This window comes from Callionymus lyra, chromosome 3 (assembly GCF_982586985.1).
Source record: "Callionymus lyra chromosome 3, fCalLyr1.hap1.1, whole genome shotgun sequence".
Classification (NCBI taxonomy): Eukaryota; Metazoa; Chordata; class Actinopteri; order Syngnathiformes; family Callionymidae; genus Callionymus; species Callionymus lyra.
The window spans coordinates 16,501,557-16,525,678 of NC_141820.1; the positions used below are offsets into that span (position 1 = coordinate 16,501,557).

The window sequence follows — 24,122 nt, forward strand, 5'->3', positions numbered from 1 at the left end:
AATTACAAGATTAAAAAGAAAAAAATGGTCATTTCCAGCCACAAAAATTTAAAATAAAACTGATGTTTTTTGTTCTTAGCAATACTATAATTTCAACTCATTAAATGTGTAAGAAAAACATCACATGATCTGAAAAGAAAATCAACACATTTAATATATACACACAACTTGTTCCAGGAAAAGAACCTCCTCATCCTAAATAAGGTATGTTTAATGCAGACTTTTTGACATTTTATCTTTTAAATAACTCATTAGTTAGCGTTTTACCACGTTAGCATGGTGCTACACTGTGGTCGGTATGTATTAGCATCGAAGCTAAGGGAGTCGACATCACATTTGAGTATTTTTTTGTCTTTAAATTTTTTATTTGTCGTTTAATTAAATTAAGCAATGGTTGAACCTATTTCTGCCCTTGTTTGAATAATAAAACGTTGATAAACCATTGTAAAAACATATAGAAATACGGGTGATGCTAACGCTAATTGTCTAAGTTAGCATTTCCTAGCTCGTGTTGTGTTCAATTAAAATAGGTCCGTTTCTGAGTTTTTAAAACTTTTCAAAACTCCATTTTAAAACCAGTTTTGAATAAATGGTCACAAGATGATGGTAATTTGGCATTTTTATTGTGGTTTGACATGTACAAAGTCACTTGTTAAGTCTTGATCCGACTATTCATTTCAAACCCAAATGACTAGAAAAACAACACAACAAAAACGACTTCACACAAGTTGTAACATATTTTTCTTTGTGTGTGTTTAACAAAAATATCACTGACTTTACCCTGAAAACACAAGAATATCCTCAACACATTATTTTCCAACTCATAACACGGCACGAAGATGTATGTTTTACACATTAAGACATTTTTAACACTTGAAAAGTTCTACGACTTTTTAAAACTCTCACAACAGTTTTACAATAAATCTTTTATTTTCAAAGGTAAAAAAATCTCTCATGGATTCAACTTTGTAACAGTCGCTTGGTTTCAACCTCAAGTCCTCGCTGTCATCCATGATCCTTCCATCTTTATCTCAGTTACTTTTGGTTTTCTTTCCGCAGAAGTCGAGCACCGGCACGAAAGACGAGAAGAAAAGCGTCCGTTCAGGCGTCGCCGACGACAAGGCAGTGATCGGCCAGAGACGATATGAAGTCTGTCATTATTAGTGTCTCTGTTTACTTTTTTCATTTTGTACAAGAGTCTCTCAGGATAGTTTGCCCTTCTTAGAAATGCTGACATCGGCGTCGGCAAAATGGGTCACACTGGACACGCTGTCTGAAGACCTGCAGAAATAAGCACAATTTATTATAATATATTTACAGCGTCATTAATGTTTTAGCTTTAAAATTGGCCTCAACATTTACGGTGTTATGAAAATAACAATACTGTGATACTACAAAAGAAGGTTAACAACCCGGGGGCCAAATGCAGGTGTTATCTTGACTACTGGTATTGTTTTGATTGTTTAAGTGCTTTGTGACCCTGGTCTAGAAAAGCGCTCTAAAATTATAAGTAAGTAAGTCATTTTTATTTGTATAGAGCTTTTCCAAACCAGGGTCACAAAGCGCTTAAACAATCAAAACAATATTCAATAAAGTATATACTTTACCCGCTCTAGTAGAAGAACTCACATTTCCCCGATCCTTAAAACTCTTCACTGGCTTCCAGTTTCTTTCAGGATCAACTTTAAAATTCTGGTTCTTACTTTCAGATCTATTCATGGTCAGACCTTCCATCAGTGATCTGATCCAGCCTTACACCCCAGCTCGGGCTCTGAGGTCTGTGGATCAGAATCTACTGATAGCTCCTGAGCACACTTCCGGACCAGAGTACAGAAATCCTTCCAGACTGTTGCTCCTAAGCTTTGGAATGACCATATAAATTACTTTCTTAGTTACTTTGACTTTATGTGGCCCTCATGAGGTCAAAGGTCATGTAAAAACGAATTATTCTTTCGGCCTTTCCCTCTGCTTTTTGTCATTTGTGTGCAAAAGTATTGACCCTTGAAGGCTCGAGTGAGGTAAGATTTAAGTGAACATAAAACATGCTTGAAAAAGGTGCCTTTATACAAGTTTTTTTTTTTTAAATAAGAATGATATAAAATATAATTAAGAATATTTTTGCTTGATTTTGTACTTTTCTCTCCTTTATTTCCGCTCGATCTCTCCTCACAACAGCAACGCTATGAATAAAGCTCCTGAAAAAAAACAAGTTAAAAAAAAAAGATGTCCAAATGATGTTTAATCAACTTAAAGTCTTACCTGTAGTTCAAAAGGGTGACGTCACCGTCCCACCACTTTTTTTATAAGGCATTATTTCCAGTCTCTGTGAAAACATGACAAGGGTTGGCATGAATCATTTTTTAACCAGCAGATGGCGGTGTTGCACGGATCTTCCGTCTGTTCTTTTTCCAAGACCCCCTTCTGGCGTTTTAAAAAAAACAAACTTGGACATGCTTCACTCACTATATCCTCTCGAGGTAAGAAATCAACCCAATTACAAACTTCCAGTGTAATATTCTCCACTGCATCTGCTTCTCTTGCCCTCATTAATCCCTCCTCTCCACTTCTTCTCGCAGGATAGCGTTCCTTCCAGTCACTTTGCTGATCCAGGCTAAGAGTGTGTTGCAGCTGATAGTGTGATTCATCTCGACAGGCTGGCAGCGAAGCTGTGTAAACAGCCATTTGTAATTCATGACTGTGTCCAGCATCCCGGGGCTTCAATTAACCCTTGATATCAAAGCATTCTTTCCCCTCTTTCATCCATTTCCTCACTCCCTTCTTCATCTGCATTCTGCTACACCAACCCGACTGTTTACATGCCCCGCACAGAGCCGAGTTTTCATGGGTGGAAACATGTAGTCGATCCTTTGCGTTTCCCATAAGGCATTGCAACAGTTATATGGCTGCTCTTTGCCTGAATCTGCTCTTGATCATCCCTGTCGGTATGTCCACCCTGCCTGCACTCTCCTCTTCACCTTCCTTCCTCTTGAGTAGTCTTCGGACACTTCACAACCAAAAGTACCGTTGACTTCCGTCATCTCCGTCCTTTATCTTATCTTAAACTCAACGTGAACATGATTCATCTACTTTGATGTGGAGACGATCATCTGGCAGGCCTGGAGTTTGACACAATAAAAACAAGATGGAGTGAGAATATCAAGTATCGTGGATGGAAGGCATCATCAGGTACACGATCTAGGAAAATCTAAGCGATCCATGAACGCATGTATAATCAAATATGTCTAGTGGTTAAAAATCAAGATAACTATGAAGGTGTTTTTTAAGACAACATGCCGTGAACTTGGCAGTCGTAATAACGCAGCAACTACAAGACTTTTTTTTTTTCCTCGCAAGCTCCAAGTATATCGCAGTAGTAAATACTTTAACTTCCTATTGAAGTAAAGGACAAAAAAAAACTGATGTTTAAATTAAATCTAGACTAACATGATGGTTCGCTTTCATCTCACATAATATTGCTGCTTAGAAAGTAGAATAAAAACGACATTCTGGACTTTATCAATAGAGTTGTATTATTATTGCGACGTTGATTATCCAGATCGTGGACTGACACTGTTATAGTACTACTGTTTTTTTGTTCTAATGGGTTTGCCTTGAAAACATGGCGATACATGCCATCAAGAATGTGTTCACAGATCACGCAGATTTCCTGGATCATGGACTGACGAAGATGATGTTCTCGGTGAACTTATATGTGATAGAAATGGAGACTAAAAAGGTATCTTTGGACCTTAGATTCTGGTGCAGCTTTAGTATATATATTACGGGTTAATTGCATATATAGATAGTGATGTGTTGATGAGGTTTCATGAAACGGTTGATGATGTATCACAATACAGTGTCTTTATTTTGGAAGACCACTATATGTCACTTTTTAATCTTTGACTCTGATCTACTCATTCCATGAAACATGGGATTATTTAAAACACAGTATCATGATACCTCATCAACTGTATCATGATACCTCATAAACTGTCTCATGAAGCCTCATCAGCTGTTTCATGAAGCCTCATCAGCTGTTTCATGAAGCCTCATCAACTGTTTCATGAAGCCTCATCAGCTGTTTCATGAAGCCTCATCAGCTGTTTCATGAAGCCTCACCAACTGTTTCATGAAGCCTCATCAGCTGTTTCATGAAGCCTCATCAACTGTTCATGAAGCCTCATCAACTGTTCATGAAGCCTCATCAGCTGTTTCATGAAGCCTCATCAACTCTTTCATGAAGCCTCATCAACTCTTTCATGAAGCCTCATCGACCCATCACGACCAATAGTTTCTCTATAACAACTCATCAACTGTTTCATGAAGCCTCATCAACTGTTTCATGAAGCCTCATCAACCCATCACGACCAATAGTTCCTCTATATCAAGTCATGATCTGTATCTTGAAGTGTCGATCCACTCACTGTCTCCCAGCAGCTCCTCGGACATCAGGCTGTCCTGGCGGTTTCCCAGCACGAAGGCCAGGAAGGAGAGGATGAGGGCGTCCAGGATGCCCATGATAGCCAGGATGTAGGCCCAGCGCACCGAGCACGCCCCCAGCGTGTACTTGTCCGTCTGCTCGCCGCACATGCGCTTCACCTCGTCGCTGTCCCAGCCGTCCGGGTAGATCATGCAGCCGAGGATCAGACACGTGCCTGGATCGTCAGAGGGCACACAGAAGGGTGAGAACTCAGAGGTCATAGTTCAACATATGACCAGCGGTGGTCTTGAAATGTATATGACTAGACGAGCACTGAGACAAAACATACTTCTGCCAAGGAACACAGCAGCCAATCAAATCATTCAAACAAGTAGCTGCATCCTTGAGTCAGCTAATGTTAACATATGAATAATTTTATCACCAAACTGCCTTGAAAGTTGATTTATTCCAGTCTTTAAATTGTATATTGTGTTTTATAAAGTGCTCCGGTTTCTTAGTCAGCCTCACAAGTGAACGTCAAAACCTTCAAAACTCGTCTTAGTCCAGATGGAAAAACACTAAGAATCCAATCACTTCTAGCGTAGTCGTTTTATTAACCAATCCTGAGAGTGTCGTTGACATGGGCTCACTTGTTCTCCATCCATACTGTCGTAACGTGACCCATTACGTAACCTCTACCGCTCCTGAGCTAATGCTTGGCTCGCATCACTTCACAGTAAGTGAACCAACAACCATTTTGCTGCCAGTGGTTACACACATTTAAACTATAACAAAATAACAATGCGTGTTGTGACAATTTCACTTTTACTTTCTCCTTACATTCATTAGAAAATACTTTGGACTATCACGACTAATCAGTGCTTGTGCGTGTGCGTGCGTGCGTGTGTGTGTGCGTGTGTGTGTGTGTGTGTGTGTGTGTGTGTGTGTGTGTGTGTGTGTGTGTGCGTGTGCGTGTGTGTGTGTGTGCGTGTGTGTGTGTGTGTTCTTTTGTTTGCAGCAACAAGAAAGTCCTTAATAGGATTGTGATGCTGTTCTGATCTTGTATTGTCTGTCTGGCAGGATTTAGTCACAAACTGGATTGAATTCAAATCCAAAAATAGATCCATTGATTCCGATCCTTTCTTGATCTCTTATAATTCTATAGGCCCTCGGTCGTGTTTTCAAAACCTTTGTCTCTGTTTTGATGAATCTTAAAGAATCTCTCTCTCTCTCTCTCTCCATCCCCCTGTCTCTCTTCTACCTTCCGACTGGTTCGTAGCAGAAGCCCGTACACACAGTCTGGTTCTAATCGAGGTTTCTGCTTGTTAAAAGGACCCGTTTTCCTCGCCTCTGTCGGTACATTTTTTGAGATGTCTCTTCCATGATTTGACACTTTAAGTCATACTGAATGGAATTGCTCAAAGGCTGTTAATAGTCTAAAGCCCAAACAAAACTGGTAATATTTTCTATATCTGGATTTTTATTTTAAAGATGATCTTCACGACGCAATTTGACCCGGAAATATATTAATAAACGATGATAAACTAGCTTTTACAAAAGAAAAAATCTCTTTGTAAATTCTGATTTTTAAGACTTTTGTTCTTTAATTATCACTATTTAAAGAAGATCTTTCATCTATTTTATTACCGTAGTTATTGTTCCTCAACCCCTCGCAAATATAACTCTCCTACTCTTTCTATAATACCATCCTTTATTACCATCTGGACGATTTATTATGAACTACCTTGAACCGACGTTCTTTTGCAAAAACATAACCGTGCCGTGGGGTTGCTGTTCTCTGAATGGCCTAGCACGGAAAAAACAAAACACGAAAGACGGGAACCTGGATGATCCTTCAGGGTAACAATTATAATTTTAGGAGTTGTGTCGCCCACGCTTGTACGTCAGCTCCAAACCAGACGAATACAAGTGAAGCCAGAGTAGTCGACCTGTGGTGATCTCACAGAGACTGTTGCCGAGAGGCAGTTCCGACGCACATGTGAACATTGTTGTTCTTCAGTAATACTAATGCGGTTCTTTTCCATGCTGCGCTGCTGATGTAACAATATCAGACTCTGGCTGATGCTCAAAGGCAAATGTTTCTCAACCTTCCTGGGATTTGAATGAAACTCTCCCTCTATGATGCAGACACTCGCTGTCACTCGCTGTTTTCTCCTTGAAGATCGCTGACCTTCACGTAGGAAAGAAGATCAGATGCGATTAGATTATTGAATTTCAAATGTTGTAGAATGTCATCGTTGAAATGTTTCATTTTTTAAGCATTGGGTTATTATTCTGAATAATTGAATTTAATAGTTTCTGAAAGGTTAAATCATTTTTCAATAATTGAATAAAATTAAATATTGGGGTTTTTTTTACAGCTAGAGTTTGATATTCTTATAATTGAACAAATAAATGTTCTAAATTCAAACTTTCAGCCAATCATCTAACTTGATGACGTGACGACATATAAGATGGCGCGTCAATTTGTCAATGTGGATTTAGAAGCGGAAGCTAAATGGAATTTTCTGGTTGCACTGTTATCAACTTTTTTTTTTGTAATTCAAAAAGATATATGTATCTGTATGTAAATGTTTTTTTTTATTCATTTTGAAAATAGAACTTTAAGATTTTTGAATTTAAATTAATAAGTAAAGAAACCTTTTAATATATTAAATATTGAGTGCAACCATTTTCATGTGTTTATGTAGTTCAAATAACTAAATGTAATTAGAACGCACATCTAAACATCTAAGCCTGAAATATGACAGTTTATTTTTAAAATAACATTGAATATTTAATTGAAAAGGTTGAGTTTAAGTTGAAATTGAAAGAAAAAATACATAAAATGTACAAATATTATTATATATAAATGATTAAACAACATTAGGGAAGTCTGGTCTTGAGACATTTTTCTTTTACTAATAGTTTTCTTTACTTCTATTGTATTTTAAAATGTTAATCATTGGAATCTATTTATTACCACCAAGAGCCTGTATTTATAAAGTTTAAAGTAACATTTTAAATGACAAATTCACAGCATGTATAGATTGTAACAAGGAACGGATTATTTAATCTTGATGATGTTTCAAATTGCCATCAGAATCCAAAAAAATAATTTAAAGATTCAACACTTTCTTAGGTGCAGAATAAGCAGTTCTTGCTCTTGAGTGATGTACAAGCTCAAACAGGGACTCACTTATACTGGTCAAATAAATGCATGACAATAATATTGAGGTATAAAACATGTTTTAAGATAAATTCTTCCCCAGAAATGTACTAGTAACGCGTAAATAAAACCACCTTCAACGTGAATCTGGTGTTTGGCTCTTTAACGGGGAGCTGTCCACTCTCTGTGGTGCTGAAAAACCATTTGCATGATGTTTATATTCCAGTGAAGACAACGTGACGACATTCACATGTGCGTTCCTGCACCTGAGACGCACACGGTCACTCGGGATGATGAGCAGGACGATAGCGAAAGATAAATGGCCAACGGAGGAGGAGGAGAAGTGCTTGATCTCATTTGCTGAGGCGTAAAATAACGTTAATGTGATGATTATCTTGGTCGGATTGAATCAGAGGTGATCAGTCAAGTGCTGCCGGGAAAACAAAGCGAACACAGGTTGTTTAATCGTTTCTTATTCAAGACCTGGACTGTTCTGACATCTTTGTGTTGTCGGCGCTGTTGTGCGGGAGTGAACTGAAGGTTACAGGACCAGAATCCCAATGCAGCTCGTTGACGACATGATAGGAATGAAGGCAACTGTTGCAACCTCTGTTGAATGATGATGACAATCATCAAAGAACAGAGTCACGTAAAGGTTATGCTGAACGCACAAGTGGAACCTGGCCACGTATGTCATTGTTCAACTCACCTTCATGGTTGAAAACATGATCGCTACATGAGTGATAACAGAAATGAATAGTAGGTGCATCATATTTTCTCTGAGGCTGCTAAAGTATGACCGCAGTCCTCTATCAAAATAACCTCTAACAGCAGAGGTAGACGGTTAGATTCCCTAACGCCAAATTGTATACTGTGACTGCAAATAAATTGAAAGCATTTGACGCTCAACTAATGTGTTGATTTAAGTGCGTCTTAAATAGATGTTGGACTCTATTGTATTATTAGTATGTGTCTGTTTGGAAAAAACTATCTTTTCATTTAAATATTTACATTAAAAATGATATCAAGCCCCAGTTTAACCCATGCCCACTATGTTGTGATTGGTCAAACATCAGGGTTTGTCACCGCACGTCATCAATCCCAGAAGTCTCCACCACCCAAGGGACTGGTTGTATTAACAAAGCTGGCTGGAGGAGGAGTGAAGCCCATTATTGCATCATAATGTACTCTCAATGTACTAGTAACCTGTTGTCCTCTTGTTATAAAGTAAGAACTTTACAACATGGTCATGATTAGGGACTTACTGCATCTTGTAGAGGAATATTTTAACATTTGAAACATGAGCGTAAGTCAGAAGAGATGAAGTTTGACGCCTTCAGCAGAATTAAAGACAATTGGACATGTTCGTTTTTGTCGAGCTCCACTGTTAAAACACTGTAATTACATTTTTTGTTACGGAAGAGCATCAGTTTACAAAAGAGAGAGAGGCTCTTGTTGTAACTTTTTTTCTCCTACTGGAAGCTTCAAAATGTACTCTCAGTACTTCAGGCTTATTGGAAATGAATGGAACTACCATCTCCTACCCAAATAATATAGTGGTCGGGTGGTGATCCAACTCTTCCTAATTAAACTTTTTTTTTTTTTTTTTTTTACAAAGAATACCCCCCAATAAATTAAGCATTATAAATATTACTGCTTAAAAAAATAGAAAAAAGCACAACATTGCTTTAAAAGAAATTAAAAAAAACCTTTAGGTCAGAAGGAATACAAAGATTGTAATTGTTGAAAAAATAATTGCCTTTTTGTTTATAATTTAACTCAACAATAAGTGCAATGTTTAATATTTATTTTTTATTTAATCTCCTCCCTTCCTCAGTTTCAGTATATTTACACTCTTATAAAACCAAACCCTTAGAATCATACACGATTTATGTTTTGTATGCATCATACACGTAAAATTGTTCACTTTTCAACTACTTTCAAATATTATCCACTGTAGTTAACCAAATTATAAACTGTTATCAAACAATTTTTAACTGATCAAACAAGATTTCTTTAAATATTTCGATTGAAAAGAGCCTTCTGTGTTTGACAAACAAAAATGCATCAAAAAGTAAAAACCCGAAACTACTTTAACATAACAGAACATAAACTTCAACCTGCTAGAAATACATATATATATATATATACCATCTTTTTTCTGGGTCCTCCTCAAAGGAAAAGGTTGACCATCATAAAATATGTCTTTAAATTAGTAGTGAAACTTTGTTGTTAATTTATTTTCGGCTCCTACATTAACCCATATAAAGTTCTACAAAACAAGATGAAAGAACATCTTTCTCTCTTGTATGTGCTCAGGTTTCCTCCCTCCTCCAGCGACTGCTGCCATGACTTGTGTTGTCGTCCCAGCACCCACTGTGAAACAAGTGTTCATGCAAATTGTGATTATTTTAAGATTCCCACGAGGCATCAACATGAAAGTGTATCGGCATGAAAGTTTCCTCTGATGTTTCTTCTGGGGTGCATTGTTTTCTTTTTTTAGATATTTAGGAGATCTGCGTCCAGACGCTCGTTAATTCCCTCTCTTGGTATTTTCACGAATCTGAGTTTAGTTCTGAGCAGTGGATGATAGGAAGTGTCATCACGACCTGCCGCCTGAACCTCTCACACAGAGCTGTAATCTGACAGCCTTGCTCTCCTGCCGGTCCCGGGTGGAGCCGAGAGAGTCTTCCAGCAGGTGGGCCTGGTAATTAACTGCTCCCACCAGTGGTGCTAACAAGCAAACCCACGACGAACCCATTCCCAGAATGCTGTGCGACATGCTCGGGTGAAGATGAAATCCTCTTCCAGTGACGGTGTTTGCTGCGTTAGCTTGTCGTGGATCAGCAGCTGCAGCACATGAACCAGGTGAGAACGAGAACAGTTGTTTGAAGGGATCAGGTGTAAATATTCACCTGCTGTGAGAGAGTGGCTCTCCCCTGTGCTAGCTTTCTTGTACTGATTTCTCTTGCTCAAAATAACTGAGCTTTGAAGGGCAGCTGAGGGGATTGCTCCACTTCGATCCATGAGTCTGGTTTTTTGGGTTCACTCTGTTATCCGTTTATTTTTATTTTTACATATTTACTCCATCCTACCCTCAATATTCATTGAGCTAAAGAGATATAAGCATATGAAGAAAACAAATCTTAGTGTTTAGCCTAAAATCTAGGGTTAGGATATTGGGTTAAGGGTATGAAATAGGGTTAGGGGTATGATATAGTGTTAGAGTTAGGATATAGGGTTTGGGGTAGGATTAGTTTATAGGGTTAGGGGTATGAAATAGGGTTAGTATAGGGTTAGAGTGAGGATATAGGTTTAGAATATAGGGTTAGGATATAGGGTTAGAGCTAGGGTTAGCATATAGGTTTAGGGGTATAAAATAGGGTTAGGATATAGGGTTAGGGGTATGATATAGGGTTGGAGTTAGGGCAAAGGGTTAGAATATAGGGTTAGTGCTAGGGTTAGGATATAGGTTTGGGGTATGAAATAGGGTTAGGATACAGGTTTAGGGGTATGAAATAGTGTTAGGATATAGGGTTAGGGTAATGATATAGGGTTAGAGTTAGGATATAGGGTTCGGGTTAGGATATAGGGTTAGAGCTAGGGTTAGGATATAGGTATAGGGGTATAAAATAGGGTTAGGATATAGGTTTAAGGGTATAAAATAGGGTTAGGATATAGGTTAAGGGATATAAAATAGGGTTAGGATATAGGTTTAGGGGTATAAAATAGGGTTAGGATATAGGTTTAGGGGTATAAAATAGGGTTAGGATATTGGTTTAGGGGTAAGAAATAGGGTTAGGATATAGGTTTAGGGGTATAAAATAAGGTTAGGATATAGGTTTAGGGGTAAGAAATAGGGTTAGGATATAGGGTTAGGGGTATAAAATAAGGTTAGGATATAGGTTTAGGGGTATAAAATAGGGTTAGGATATAGGTTAAGGGGTATAAAATAGGGTTAGGATATAGGTTTAGGGGTAAGAAATAGGGTTAGGATATAGGGTTAGGGTAATGATATAGGGTTAGAGTTAGGATATAGGGTTTGGGTTAGGATATAGGGTTAGGGGTTTGAAATAAGGTTAGGTTATAGGGTTAGGATATAGGGTTAGAGATGTATATTTTGGTTATGGTTAGATTTTTAAAGTTTTCATCGTGTGTGTCTATCTGTTTATTATCTCTCTGAGATTTAAAGGGCAACTAATGTGAAAACCCAACATTGCGAGGTGGAGACTTCTGGGAATGATGACGTACGGTGAAAAAAACCTCAATGCTTGACCAATCACAGCAGAGTGGGTGTGGTTATGTTAAACAAGATATAATCTCAAGGTAAACAAAGTGTTTGCAGTGGGCGGGGCTTAAGCACATTTGATAATCATTTAGAGGACCAGGATCCGTTTAAGAGACACTTAAATCAACAGTTGACCTTTAAGTTCTGATCCTTCCTCCTTTGATCCCCATAGACTTCACGCATCAATCCCTCAGTTAACCTGCCCTCCATCTGCAGGACCCCACGGTTTCGTCAGCAAAGCCCCCCCTTTCTTCTGCCTCGCTCTAGTACGAATGATGGGATACAGTGAAGTGGCACAAGGACCGTTTCCATGGTAACCAGCAAGCTCAGCAAGAGGAAGAGCACTAATGGGCGTCTGAGGTGTCTCTGCGTCGCAGCAACGACTCGTCCTTGGATCTCCTCGCACACTTAGCCTGCGTTCTTTGATCCTTCCGTCTAAGCGTCGCACAACAGAGGCGACAGTTAGTCTGAATACACCTCAGAGCAGAGCGAGATCTGAGGTGGATCCACCGGGAGGATCGTCGTTCCTCCTCCGCGCCCACTGGGATTCTTTCCTCTCGCTTCTCTAGCCTCCCTCATGGTATCTACACACACCTTCTGATGTCTCGTGCATTTGTATTCCACGTATGCTCCACGTTCTCAAGGAGCCTCATTAGATTAAATCCCCCCTGCCAACCCCTTTTTTTTTTTTTTTTTTTACCTCTGGGAATGTTTTCCCTCGCAGCGGGGCGTTCTAGTCCTGAGCACAAACCACCAGTTGACTTCTTAGGATCACTGTAATTAGTGAATTAGCTCAGTTCGCGCTAAGTACGTGTTTGTGCGTTTATTTTCAGCCATGAAGATAATTCAAGCGTCCACACATGTCCTCGCTCTGATAGATGAACACTCGCTGGCCACGACCTCTGAGGAATCTTGGACCCTTCATGTGTTTGAGCTGATTCATTGTTTATGAAGTCATTCCCTTTATTATCACCTCCCTCACAGCAGCAAGTAAAGGTTGATAAGAGGACATGGAACAGATGATTGAAGAATACTTTTAACTTGTGAATTATGGTTTGGATCCTGGAGTATTTGGAAGCAGGACTGACTCTGTGAATTCCAACAATGTCTCTATTTTTATTATCATTTAGTTACAATTAATACAAACATTTTCTTGTCATCATGTATATTTGCCAAACTTTCCGTAACAGGAAGTATAACTCTCATGATATTGTCTTTTCGATGTCGGGGCCTCGATCTATCTGAATTGGCTCTCGGCGTCTACCCTTCACCGAACTAAGAACAAGTCTCTGTTGAATTGTTTTCTTACTTTGGGGCGTCGGGACTTTTGATTGACATGTGTCTTAAAACGGTCATCACTAGATGTAGCAAGAGGAAGAACTAGCAGTGTAGAGCTGTGTGTGTTTCAAAATAAAACACCTGACAGACAGTAATAATCAATACAGCAGACATTGCTAAACTGTATGAAATGACTGAAGGGCATGTCTTAGAAGTGCAGTGCATTATGGGTCTTGGCATGTATTTGACCTTTTTAAATCACTGCTCAGATGAGATTGACATGCCACTCATAGGTAGAAGTCAGACCCTCCATGCACTTGTCGTGACCAATATAAGGCTTAATTAATGACACAGAGATGCCTTCAATTACAAAGTTTTACTTCTCGGTTGGAGCCATATTTCAAACAGCATCTGTTTACAATAAATCATCAGATTGGTGACCATTCAACAATGACGGCGACATCATCAGTCTGACGGACGAGCTAAAATGAGGTACCTGTCCGTCATTAAACGTGCTGTGACAAGCATCGGTCAAATCCACAGACTCTCACGGTTCCGAATAAGTTCGGCGTGTCCTTGTCCCTCTGATCATCCGAGACGGACGGAATCAATCGTCGTGCTGTCGTCGCTCCTCGAGGCGGGTCGACACGAGCATGAACACCTCATGGGACTTGATGGGAGCCTTATATTCAGTAAATACTTAAATTAAGATGATATGTCCAAAAATGCCTAGTTTGCATCGCTAGGAACATTTAGTCTATTTTGTCTACATTTTATACAAAAAGTATTAATTAATTTTGGGAGGAGGAAGAGTTTTATTATTGTACCTGTCCATAATATCAAATTATGGAATACGCTTGATTTGTAAAGCATAGATTTAATATAAAATTAGAGATTTTCTTTTCTTTCTTGGGGTAAAATATTTTGGATTTTCTAGCTGGAGTTTTATTTAAAATGTTATTACTGTTATATTTTATAATGAAAATTCAATTTTGTCAGAGAAATACAAAACAGCATTAAAGCTAACATTTCTGCCAAATTAAAAAAATAAAGTTAGATTTAAGGAAAAAAAAAAGTCGGTTTTGTTTTTATCCTTAAAATTTTCTGTGCTCAAAGAGCGGTAGTTTTCAATTATTTACTTTTTCAAACAACGCAAACGACAACACTTTTGAAAGGTTGATTTGACAGTAATAAAATAAAAATCTGAGGGGTAAGAGTCATACAGAAGTTTTGTGTATAGTTTTGTGTCAAATGTATGCTTTTATTTAATCCTGCACTTGACCCAAAGTCTTCTTGTTTTTCAGCTGCTTGTAGTTTTTTTTTAAAGACGTCTGAACATGAGGACGGACATGTCTTCGTCTCAGTGTTTATCTGAAGGTACGTTCAGCAGTTGCGTTGGATTTTTTTTTAACTTCTGGATTTTAATTTGCCTTTTAAACATCCTGTTTGACCTGCATCTGGTAACTTGAAATTGAACTCTTTTCTCTGTCCTGGGTCTCCTCTTCCAACTGTTCTAATCCATAAAAAAAAGTGTTAAAGATCAAATTTTGATTTTGAGACAAGCATCTTACAAACGGCACAATTCTCACAAGCATCGTATCGTGAAGACTCGAGAATTTTTGTTTTAATGGCCCGAGGTTTGGTTCGATTATGGAAAGCAACTTCCCTCTCTCACCCTCAGCTGCTCATTAAGAGATGCCTCTTCTCCATGTGGTCCCTGTGAGCCCAGAGTGTGAGCAGGTGGAGGGTGATGCAGGGGTGAGAGTGTTGCAAAGGTTGCTCGACACCTGCAGCTGTTTTTGACGCGCTGCTGCACATTAGTTCAGCTTCACCGTCGGTGACTCTCAAAATAGCAGACTCACTTTTGGGTTCCGAGAGCTGACGGGAGTTCACGCTGACCCGCCGGGTTAACTGACCTGGTTTGTGAAGGATGCAGGTTTGTGGAGAGGAAGCGTCAAGTTGCACGGAGCGAAGAGTTTTTAGACTATTTTGAGCGATTGAAGGGCAATGTTGACGATGACGGACTTGTTTTTAACCAAAGGCAGGTTTGCTGGTGGTTCAGGTCGAGCAAGAGTGTCTGAGGATTAGACGGCTGACGTAGTGACAGGAGACTAGTTAAGAAGGCATGAGTGGCACTAAGCAGGTCACCAGGTCACATCCTCCTCTGAAGCATTAATATTAAGGGTGTGAGAAAAATCTTTTTTTTTAACGATACTGTATCAATAGTCAACAGCACTTTATTGACGTTTTATTTGGGTATTTGGAGTTATTTTATAGTAGGTGTAAAAAAATATGTCATTTTTCATCTATAAGTAACATCAAATATTCGCCGCGTTTTTTTCATTTTTTTTGTTGAAATAAACCTCCAGTCATCACGTCTTCCGCAGCTAAAGAAACGAAATCCTGCACGATCCCGGTGATGACTGAGCACGAGAGGATACAGTTGACTCCAACCGCTTTTAATGCTGATTATTTTCTGCACATATTTTGGTTTCAAAACAAATGAAAAGTAGTTACGACTTCATCAAGAGTCATGTGGTCTGTAAATTCTACAACACCAGAGACAAGTACTCGACAATACCAATATCGCAATATATCTTGTACTGTATTGATACTGTATTGTATCAAGATAAAATGTTTAATTAATTCTATATTTTTATCAATCTTAGCTTATTGTACTCAAACCTCCTAGATAGACTTGATGTCATCAACAGAGTTTAAAAGTCAGGACTGGACAAAAGCACTTGATGGTTCAGGTCAGGTTCAGGTTCTGCTGATGAGCCACACAATAATACCTTCTGCCTCCATCTTTAACCGTAGAGTAGTCGTTGCTCCTCAGTTCCCACACGACTTAACCGGCGTCTCTGGTCTCGTCTTAAAGAGCTAATCCTGTCGCCGAGCCGCGGTGAGAGCGAGCTGTTTAGAAATGTATCCTAAGTGACGTCTAACACGACGATACAAGAGCGAAACAAGGATCTATGACAGCCGCTCTGATCTACATCTCCACGCAGTCGGCTGTCACTCCACACGGCGTGAGGACACGCAGGTGTCAACCACACCGGTCCGTCTTATCAAGACCTCTCACTTCGCTCGGCGCCCCCTGCTGCTCCGTAACAAGCTCCTTATTAGAGATGTTCAGAAGTCATGTAGCTCCTCGTTCGTCCTCCAGACTACGTGAGGATTGTGTCAATTTAAAAGAAATGTTTGGCTTTCAAATTTGATTTATTATTATTTATTCATCCATTTATTTTTTGGTGGATTTAAATAATATTTCATTTTTATCATGGTTTATAGTGTGTGTAAAATAAAAATGTTATTTATTTTAATTTATATTTTATTAATTTTTTTTCTACAATTTAAATTTAAATAGTCACAGGGATTGTTCACTTTTTTATGCAATTAAACCTACATTCATTTAAATTAAATTAAATCCAGGTGATGACTGAGGGTGAGAGGATACAGTCGACACCATCTTCTGTTAAAGTCGATTTAAATTTATCATAGTTGTTATATGGTTTATATTTCAATAAAGTGTGTGTCAAATAAAATAATTCATTCCATACAATTTTTTTTTTTTTTTAATTATGCAAGTAAATATTCCCACCATTTTTGTGTTGCAATTTAACATCCGGCCACTAGATGGCTGCAGGCAACGCATCCTCCGCGGCTAAAACTGCAAATAAATCCCACAAGATCTCTGCGATGACTGAGGACGAGAGGATACAGTCGACTCCAGCAGCTTTTAAAGCTGATGTTTGGACATATTTTGGTTTAAAATCAGATGAAAGCAGTTATGACTTTGTCAAGAGTCATGTGGTCTGTAAATTGTGCAACACCAGAGTCAAGTACTGGACAATACTACAAATATATACTTGTTCCTACAGTATCACAATGTATTGTAGTGTATCTCATTGCTTTCTAAGTTTGAAAGATCAGCATCATTTTCTACTTTTGTCGTTCATTTTACCAGTGATGTGTTGATGAAGCCTCATGAGGAGGTGTCATGATACAGTCATCATTTTCAAAGGCCACTAGAGGGCGGCACACTCAGGCCACTCACTATTTGCAAACCATTAAAGATAACACGACCTGAGAAGAAGGGACTCAAATTCCCTCAAAATAAATGTAACAAAAATCCCATTAACTGTAATATTTATCCTCTCAGCAGTCCTGACAGGCTGGGCTACGACTCCACGTGATATTTTCATCTGCTCGTAGATTCCGAGTTATGACTGCGGCGCGATGGAAACTGTCAGTCACGCTCACGGCGCCTGAATGCATCACAGAAGCACAATCAAACTCACTTTGGCTCCGGCAGCTGCATCTGTCCGTCACTCATCGTCACCTCGACTCGCTCGCTTTACAAAACGATACCTGGTGTGTTAGCGGCACAAACTCAAACCCCAGGAGCCTCCTGTACGAAGACTTTCTTTCAAACATGGCTCCACCTTCGGCAGACCCTCCGGTCAAATAAGTCACTTCCTGTCCAGTGACACCTTTATGTCCTCGCACCCCGAGTTACAGCTCTGTCCAATAAATCACTGACCATCTGTCGGGGTTTTATACATTCAGTTGAAACATGACGCTTTTATTTCTATGTGTGGATTCAGGTAAGACCTTTATGGGAGGAGTGTGTACTAGTGTACAGTGTAGCAAATACACAAAAAAATAATTCTTTACCTGATCCTAAGCTTATTTAGCAACCCTTAAATAATTTTAAATTCTTTTGAATAACAACATATTTTAATTACAGTCAGATTGATTCATTTTAATTATATTTTATTGTCATATTTGCCATATCCGAACAGAGCAGGGTAGTAATAAAACAAATAAATTGGTAAAAATATATATATATTTATTTTTTTACAAATAACACTATAAAATTGTAGTGATGAATATAAATATAAATATGTTTTATTTTGGTGTCGGCTTTCAAATCTGTTTCATTTTACTCATAGTTTATAGTGTGTGTAAAATAAATGTATATTATTTTTTATCTATAAGTAACGTCAAATATTCGCCGCGTTTTTTCAGTTTTTGTTTCAATACACCTCCAGTCATCACGTCCTCCGCAGCTTAAGAAACAGAATCCCGCAAGATCCCGGTAATGACTGAGGACGAGAGGATACAGTTGACTCAAACTGCTTTTAAAATATTATTTAAAATAATCAGTGGATTATTTTCTGGAAATATTTTGGTTTCAAAACAAATGAAAAGCAGTTACAACTTCGTCAAGAGTAGTGATGAAGATAAACATGTAGTTTTACCAGTTTATTAAATATATTTTCCAGCAGGTTATAAATGTCCAAGTGTTTCTACAGACTCTACACAAGCTGTTATATCAGAACCAGATCTGGGACAGTGTAATCCACTCGGTGGTGACTGCACCTTTTAAAACCCTCATTAGCCAGAGGGGCTGATCCACTTTGGTAAATCCAGACTTGGACCAGGGATCTCCTTCTGCGGGGGGATTTCCAGCTGACTTGGCTCGGATCTAGTTTGGCTAATTCTCGGCGTATCACAGACGCCGCTATTTATTCTCGCTTGTGTTCTCGCCCGGGCTCGGCGAGACATCAGCGCGAGTGCAGGCAGATCCTCCTGGACTAGTTCCTGTGTCTCATGTTCAGAGGTGGAGACTCTCAAAGACCTCGTTGCTGTACTTAAGTACAGATTAGAGAGTCTGTTCTGTACTGAAGTCAATTATTATTTGAACTCTTGCTCCACTAGATATAAATACAAATATCTGAGCTTCTACTTTTGCTATGTTTCTCCTTCTTTCCTTCACATAAAGACTGCAATTTACATGAAGCACATTTGTTATTGTTTATTTAAACATGCTCCACTGGTTCCATAAGTTTATTCTGATCTTATTAACTAAACGTCACTTATGAAATCTCTTATTTCTGTTTCCCTGTCACCTGTTGTGGAAGAATGGGCCCGAAAGATGGAGAAGACCGAAGAGTCGACGGCATGAGTTGGTCTTTTATTAAAGAGATTAGCCGTCTGGAAGTCACAACATCATTCGTTTATTGACCAGCGACCAGGCATCATTCAGAATAACATGTTACGGTGGGCAGTCCCTGATACACGTTACATGACTTCTTGACAAATGGCTTGTATTTGGGTCACCAGTCCAGATGTTTCCACTCCCAATGTCCCAAACCCAAATCTTTCCTTAGAGCCTTGTGTAACTGTTCTTTCTGGCTAAAACATCTGGTGGTTCTAGGTCAGAATGACCCAGCTAAAAAGTTCAGTACAATCTTGGAAATCTATCTTTTGGTCAAATAAATCTAGATATTGTACGACAAAACATACTTTTTCTGTGGAGTTGTGTTGTGCGACATGTGCAACATGACAAATCAGTTCCTCTTTTACGGTTTACATTTTTAATTTGCTCATTACGAGGCAATTCCGGTGCATTTTCTACACTTCCTGGGATTCTTGATGTTGTGTTAAAGAGACTATTTTATAAAAATTACTCCAGATTACTCCACAGTATTTCCATCACATTTAACTGATCCTCAAATCGCAAACACATCTGTTGTCAGGCTTGACATCCAACAGAAGAATCAATAAAAGGTTGAGCCTCCATGTCATTAATCCACCATGAGAGACTTTTTCCATCAGCTGTGTCTCTTGAACTACTCTTCAGGTATGAAAAGGTCATCATCATCTTCATCTTCATCTTCATCTTCATCATCATCATCTTCATCTTCATCTTCATCATCATCTTCATCATCTTCATCTTCATCTTCATCATCATCATCATCATCATCATCATCATCATCATCATCATCATCATCATCATCCTCATCTTCTTTATCTTCATCTTCATCATCCTAATCATCTTCATCCTCATCCTCATCCTCATCCTCATCCTCATCCTCATCTTCATCTTCATCATCTTCATCTTCATCTTCATCATCATCCTTATCTTCATCTTCATCCTCATCCTCATCCTCATCCTCATCTTCATCTTCATCATCTTCATCATCTTCCTCATCCTCATCTTCATCTTCATCTTCTTCATCATCTTTATCTTCATCTTCATCATCATCCTTATCTTCATCTTCATCTTCATCCTCATCCTCATCTTCATCTTCATCTTCATCTTCATCTTCATCATCTTCCTCATCATCATCATCATCATCCCTTCATTTCCCTGATATCGTGGAAGCAACTTGAATCAATAAAACGCTCTAAGTGGGTCATTTTAAAGCTCATACTATCTCAGAAGAAGCTTCTCAGTCGACAGATTTCTGTCGGCGACCAGGAAATGGAGCGCGAGCCTCGGCAGCACCGGGAGACCTCTTGGTGGATTACGACGGCTGACGAGCCTCCCTGTGTTTCAGGTGTGTGTGTGTGTGTGTGTGTGTGTGTGTGTGTGTGTGTGTGTGTGTGCGAGGTCCAGATGGCTGACAGGGATTTGTGGAGTGTCCGGGTTTGTTCCATTGCTATGCAGCATGTGATGGTCCACCAGAGCCACCCCCACCTCATCAAGGCTTCATTACCACTGCAGCCTCATCACGGCGCATCAATTTATGGACTCGTTTATTTTCACGACGGTAAATTTAGATCCTCTGGGGAAGGAGTTGCTGTTAAACTTCCATTGTTTTCACCTCTAAACCTTTACTTTATCACTCTAATAAATAACCTTCCTCCTCACCTTCGTACAGTACATCACTCTTCCTTTGTCAACACGCCCTGAACACCTCACTGCTTCTCAAACTGTCCGGATCAATGGAGGGCGATGACATTTTCCTGTGGAGCCACTTGACGTACATGTGACTCTCAGAACCAAAAGACGCTGTAAACCTGAATACATTTGATGTAAAAATAATGTAGCAGTACATCTGTGTCGCTTCAGCTTCTGTAAATTATCAAGGGGTCCTATTTCTAACATAATGAATCCATATTAAATAGACATGATTGACATCATTTGAGCTTCTTTTAGCAATTCTAAGATCCATAATCCGCCTTCTCTCCGCCTTATTTGGGTTATTTCGTTTTTTATATATATTTTTAGATTATGCTTTGTAATTCATATGTTTGTCATTTATATTTAAGACCCCTACTTAAATATAAATGACCCCTATGACCTCTACTACCAAACCAACGTAACGGACTTACTATAAAATAATTAAAATATACATATATAGAGAGAGAGAGCTTGTATACCATTATTTCTTCATTTGCTTATATTTATATGTGTATATAAACACAACACAGGAAGTTGTTGTGGTGGCATTGCAGGATATAAAAATGAAATAATACGTATTTAATAAATAAAATAAAATAAGAGACATTACCACAAAATGGCATATGATTGAATCGTGAATTAATACAAATACATTAATATAGTAAAAAATATATGATGCACTACATGTTTAATTTAGTGAAACATGAAAAATGAAAACATGAAATTGTTACGATAAGAACGTTAAAAAAACAACCGATAAATGTTGCTTTTGCTTTCATAAAATCGTTTTAGATTTTCCATTTTATAGATTCACTTCCTCATCAACACAAGTCCTTGTCAACATCTGCTCTGAAATGCTGTTTAAAAACTGTCGAGTGTTTCTCTCCATTTGGTTCTGGTTCAAAACAGCCCGAGAGTTCCTCAAGTCAACATTGCTTTCTTGCACTTTCTACAGTCACGCAGCAAAATAGTGGGTTTTATAAGAGCGACTGTTTATGACGTTTAAATCTCCTCCTGCAGCTTCAAACACAGCTGTGATGCACAATATATAACAATGATTCACATCTTAGATTCATATCAAAACTACGATTACGTAAATATACATGAACGGTTGGTAAATTAATGTTTGTAATAAGGTAAGGTAAGGTAGAACTTTATTAATCCCTCAGGAGGTCTCCTTAGGGAAATTGTTTTGTTCTCTGACAATAGTTTTATCATATATAGTTTTAAAATTTTAAAAATATGTCACATGTCGAATCCAACACGGTAACTTGAAACAAAATGAAGAATGGAAGAATTACTTACCCAAATCATCAAGCTGTTAAAATCTTATACTTAAGGTAAGGTACAACTTTATTGATCCCTCAGGAGGTTTGAGGAGAATTGTTTTTTTTCCAATAGCCACAACAAATAAAGCAATTTTTCATAAAAAATAAATCAAAATAAAATAAGAACATAATATTAAATCAACAATATATTTGGTTTTAATCATCTGTTAGAAACACCATTTTAATTGTCAATACCCTTGTTGTTACTAATAAACATCTAGTTACTGTACTAAAAAATAATGAAACCATTCTTTATATTTCTTTCTCTTTTTTTGTTTTGTTTTATAGAAACTTTTACTTGGTTGGTATATTAATTTAATTCCCTGGTTACATAACACAAATAAACAATTAATAATCTGTTTGTATTTCTTTGACCGTCAGCCTAACACACCATTTAAAATTCTATATTTGGATATATATATATATTTCATGACAGATGTGTGCTTCAATTCTTTTGTAATGTCAAGTACTTCAATCATCAGTTGTGCAGCATAAGAAACTCCCAAACTTTCTTCTTTATTCTTTGAAATGTGTTTCTTTTCTTCTCAGAAAACACGTTTTTAAAAAGACATGTCATGGCTCTTACCTGCCGCCAGCTGCATCCAGCCGCAGATCTTGTACACGGTGCCGGTGCTGCAGAAGAAGAAGAGGCTGAAGCAGAAGATGCAGGTGAGCACCAGCACCATGGACATGCCGATGAAGAACGAGGCGGCCTTGAAGGCGGACGACGGGATGCTGGCGAACTCGGTGAAGCTCCCCTGACACGTCAGGTCCCGGGACAGTCCGTTGCCGATGCAGTAGTGGAAGAGCCCGAAGTAGCCCGCCTGCGGGGTGTCCGCGCCGTCCCCGATCCAGTAGGGCTGGATGAAGCTCACCACGTTGACGATGGCGAACAGGATGGTGAAGATGGCCCACAGGACGCCGATGGCGCGCGAGTTCCGCACGTAGTTGGTCTGGTAGATCTTGGCGGCTTCTGACGCGGGGAGCATGGCGGTGCTGGTGGGGGCCCCCGGGAGCATCCTCCTCCTCCGGGGGGGGTCTGGTGCGGGTGCTCGGGGTTTTTACGGGAACACCTGCAGCATCTGGACGGGGCGCGCAGTGGTCAGTGGTCAACTTCTTCACGGCTGGACCGACGCGTCCGTCATGTCGGGATCCGGTTTTTGGTTTCCATCCGTCAGGCTGCAGAGACACCGCCGGGTCTGATCGAGACACGTCCACGCCACGACATGTCTCGCGTCCTCGCCCACGTGAGATGAGTCTCGATGGAGATGTGAAGGTGCGAGGAGGTCTCACTGCTGCTGCTGCTGACACCACTGACGCTGCTGAGAGCTGGGCGAGAATGAAGAGAGAGAGAGAGAGAGAGAGAGAGGGAGAGAGAGAGAGAGAGAGAGAGAGAGAGAGAGGGGGAGAGGGAGACAGAGTATAGTACAGGATCACCCACATCCCTTAATCCCAGTCTGACGTAGATTATTATTCCGGCAACACGCGTAAAAACACACATCATTTATTCTGGAACAAATATTCACTCAAATTAGAATTTAATGACACATATTTTACACTAAGATGTCAATATTATTGACGTCGTCGCATGACTGTCACATTATAACGGTATATTTTATTTTATTAATTAAACTCTCTTTTCATTTAAATATTTACATTAGAAAATGTAAGTAAGTAAGTAAGTAAGTAATTTTTATTTATATAGTGCTTTTCCAGACCAGGGTCACAAAGCGCTTAAACAATCAAAACAATATTCAATAAAGTATATACTTTAAAGATCAAGATAAAACTGATAACACAACAGGAGTTCCAGAAAATCAAGGATGTAGTTATGCCCCGCCCACTGAAAACAAAAAAACCGTTTTGTTTTTCTGGATATGAAATCTTTTTTACCATAACCACACCCACTCTGCTGGGTTTGGTCAAGCGTCAAGGTTTGT

At 39.0% G+C, this 24,122-nt stretch overlaps 1 protein-coding gene across 1 annotated transcript; it reads right to left on the bottom strand.

The window, feature by feature from the left end:
• Window positions 1-601: 601 nt before the first annotated feature.
• On the bottom strand, window positions 602-23,485 carry lhfpl3 (LHFPL tetraspan subfamily member 3). Its single transcript, XM_087785741.1, has 4 exons — window positions 22,769-23,485; window positions 4,425-4,655; window positions 2,260-2,323; window positions 602-1,281 (listed from the first exon to the last, which is right to left on the bottom strand). Exons 1-3 carry the CDS (start codon window positions 23,199-23,201, stop codon window positions 2,301-2,303), a joined length of 687 nt encoding a protein of 228 aa, XP_087641867.1. The 5' UTR covers window positions 23,202-23,485; the 3' UTR covers window positions 602-1,281; window positions 2,260-2,300.
• Between the last annotated feature and the right edge of the window lie 637 nt (window positions 23,486-24,122).

Coding starts and splice junctions, on each gene's coding strand:
- lhfpl3 (XM_087785741.1), bottom strand. CDS start 23,201: ATGCTCCCGGGGGCCCCCACCAGCACCGCCATGCTCCCCGCGTCAGAA. Junction 4,656..22,768: donor CTGGATGCAGCTGGCGGCAG/GTAAGAGCCATG, acceptor CTGACGATCCAG/GCACGTGTCTGATCCTCGGC. Junction 2,324..4,424: donor CGAGGAGCTGCTGGGAGACA/GTGAGTGGATCG, acceptor ATGTTTTCACAG/AGACTGGAAATAATGCCTTA.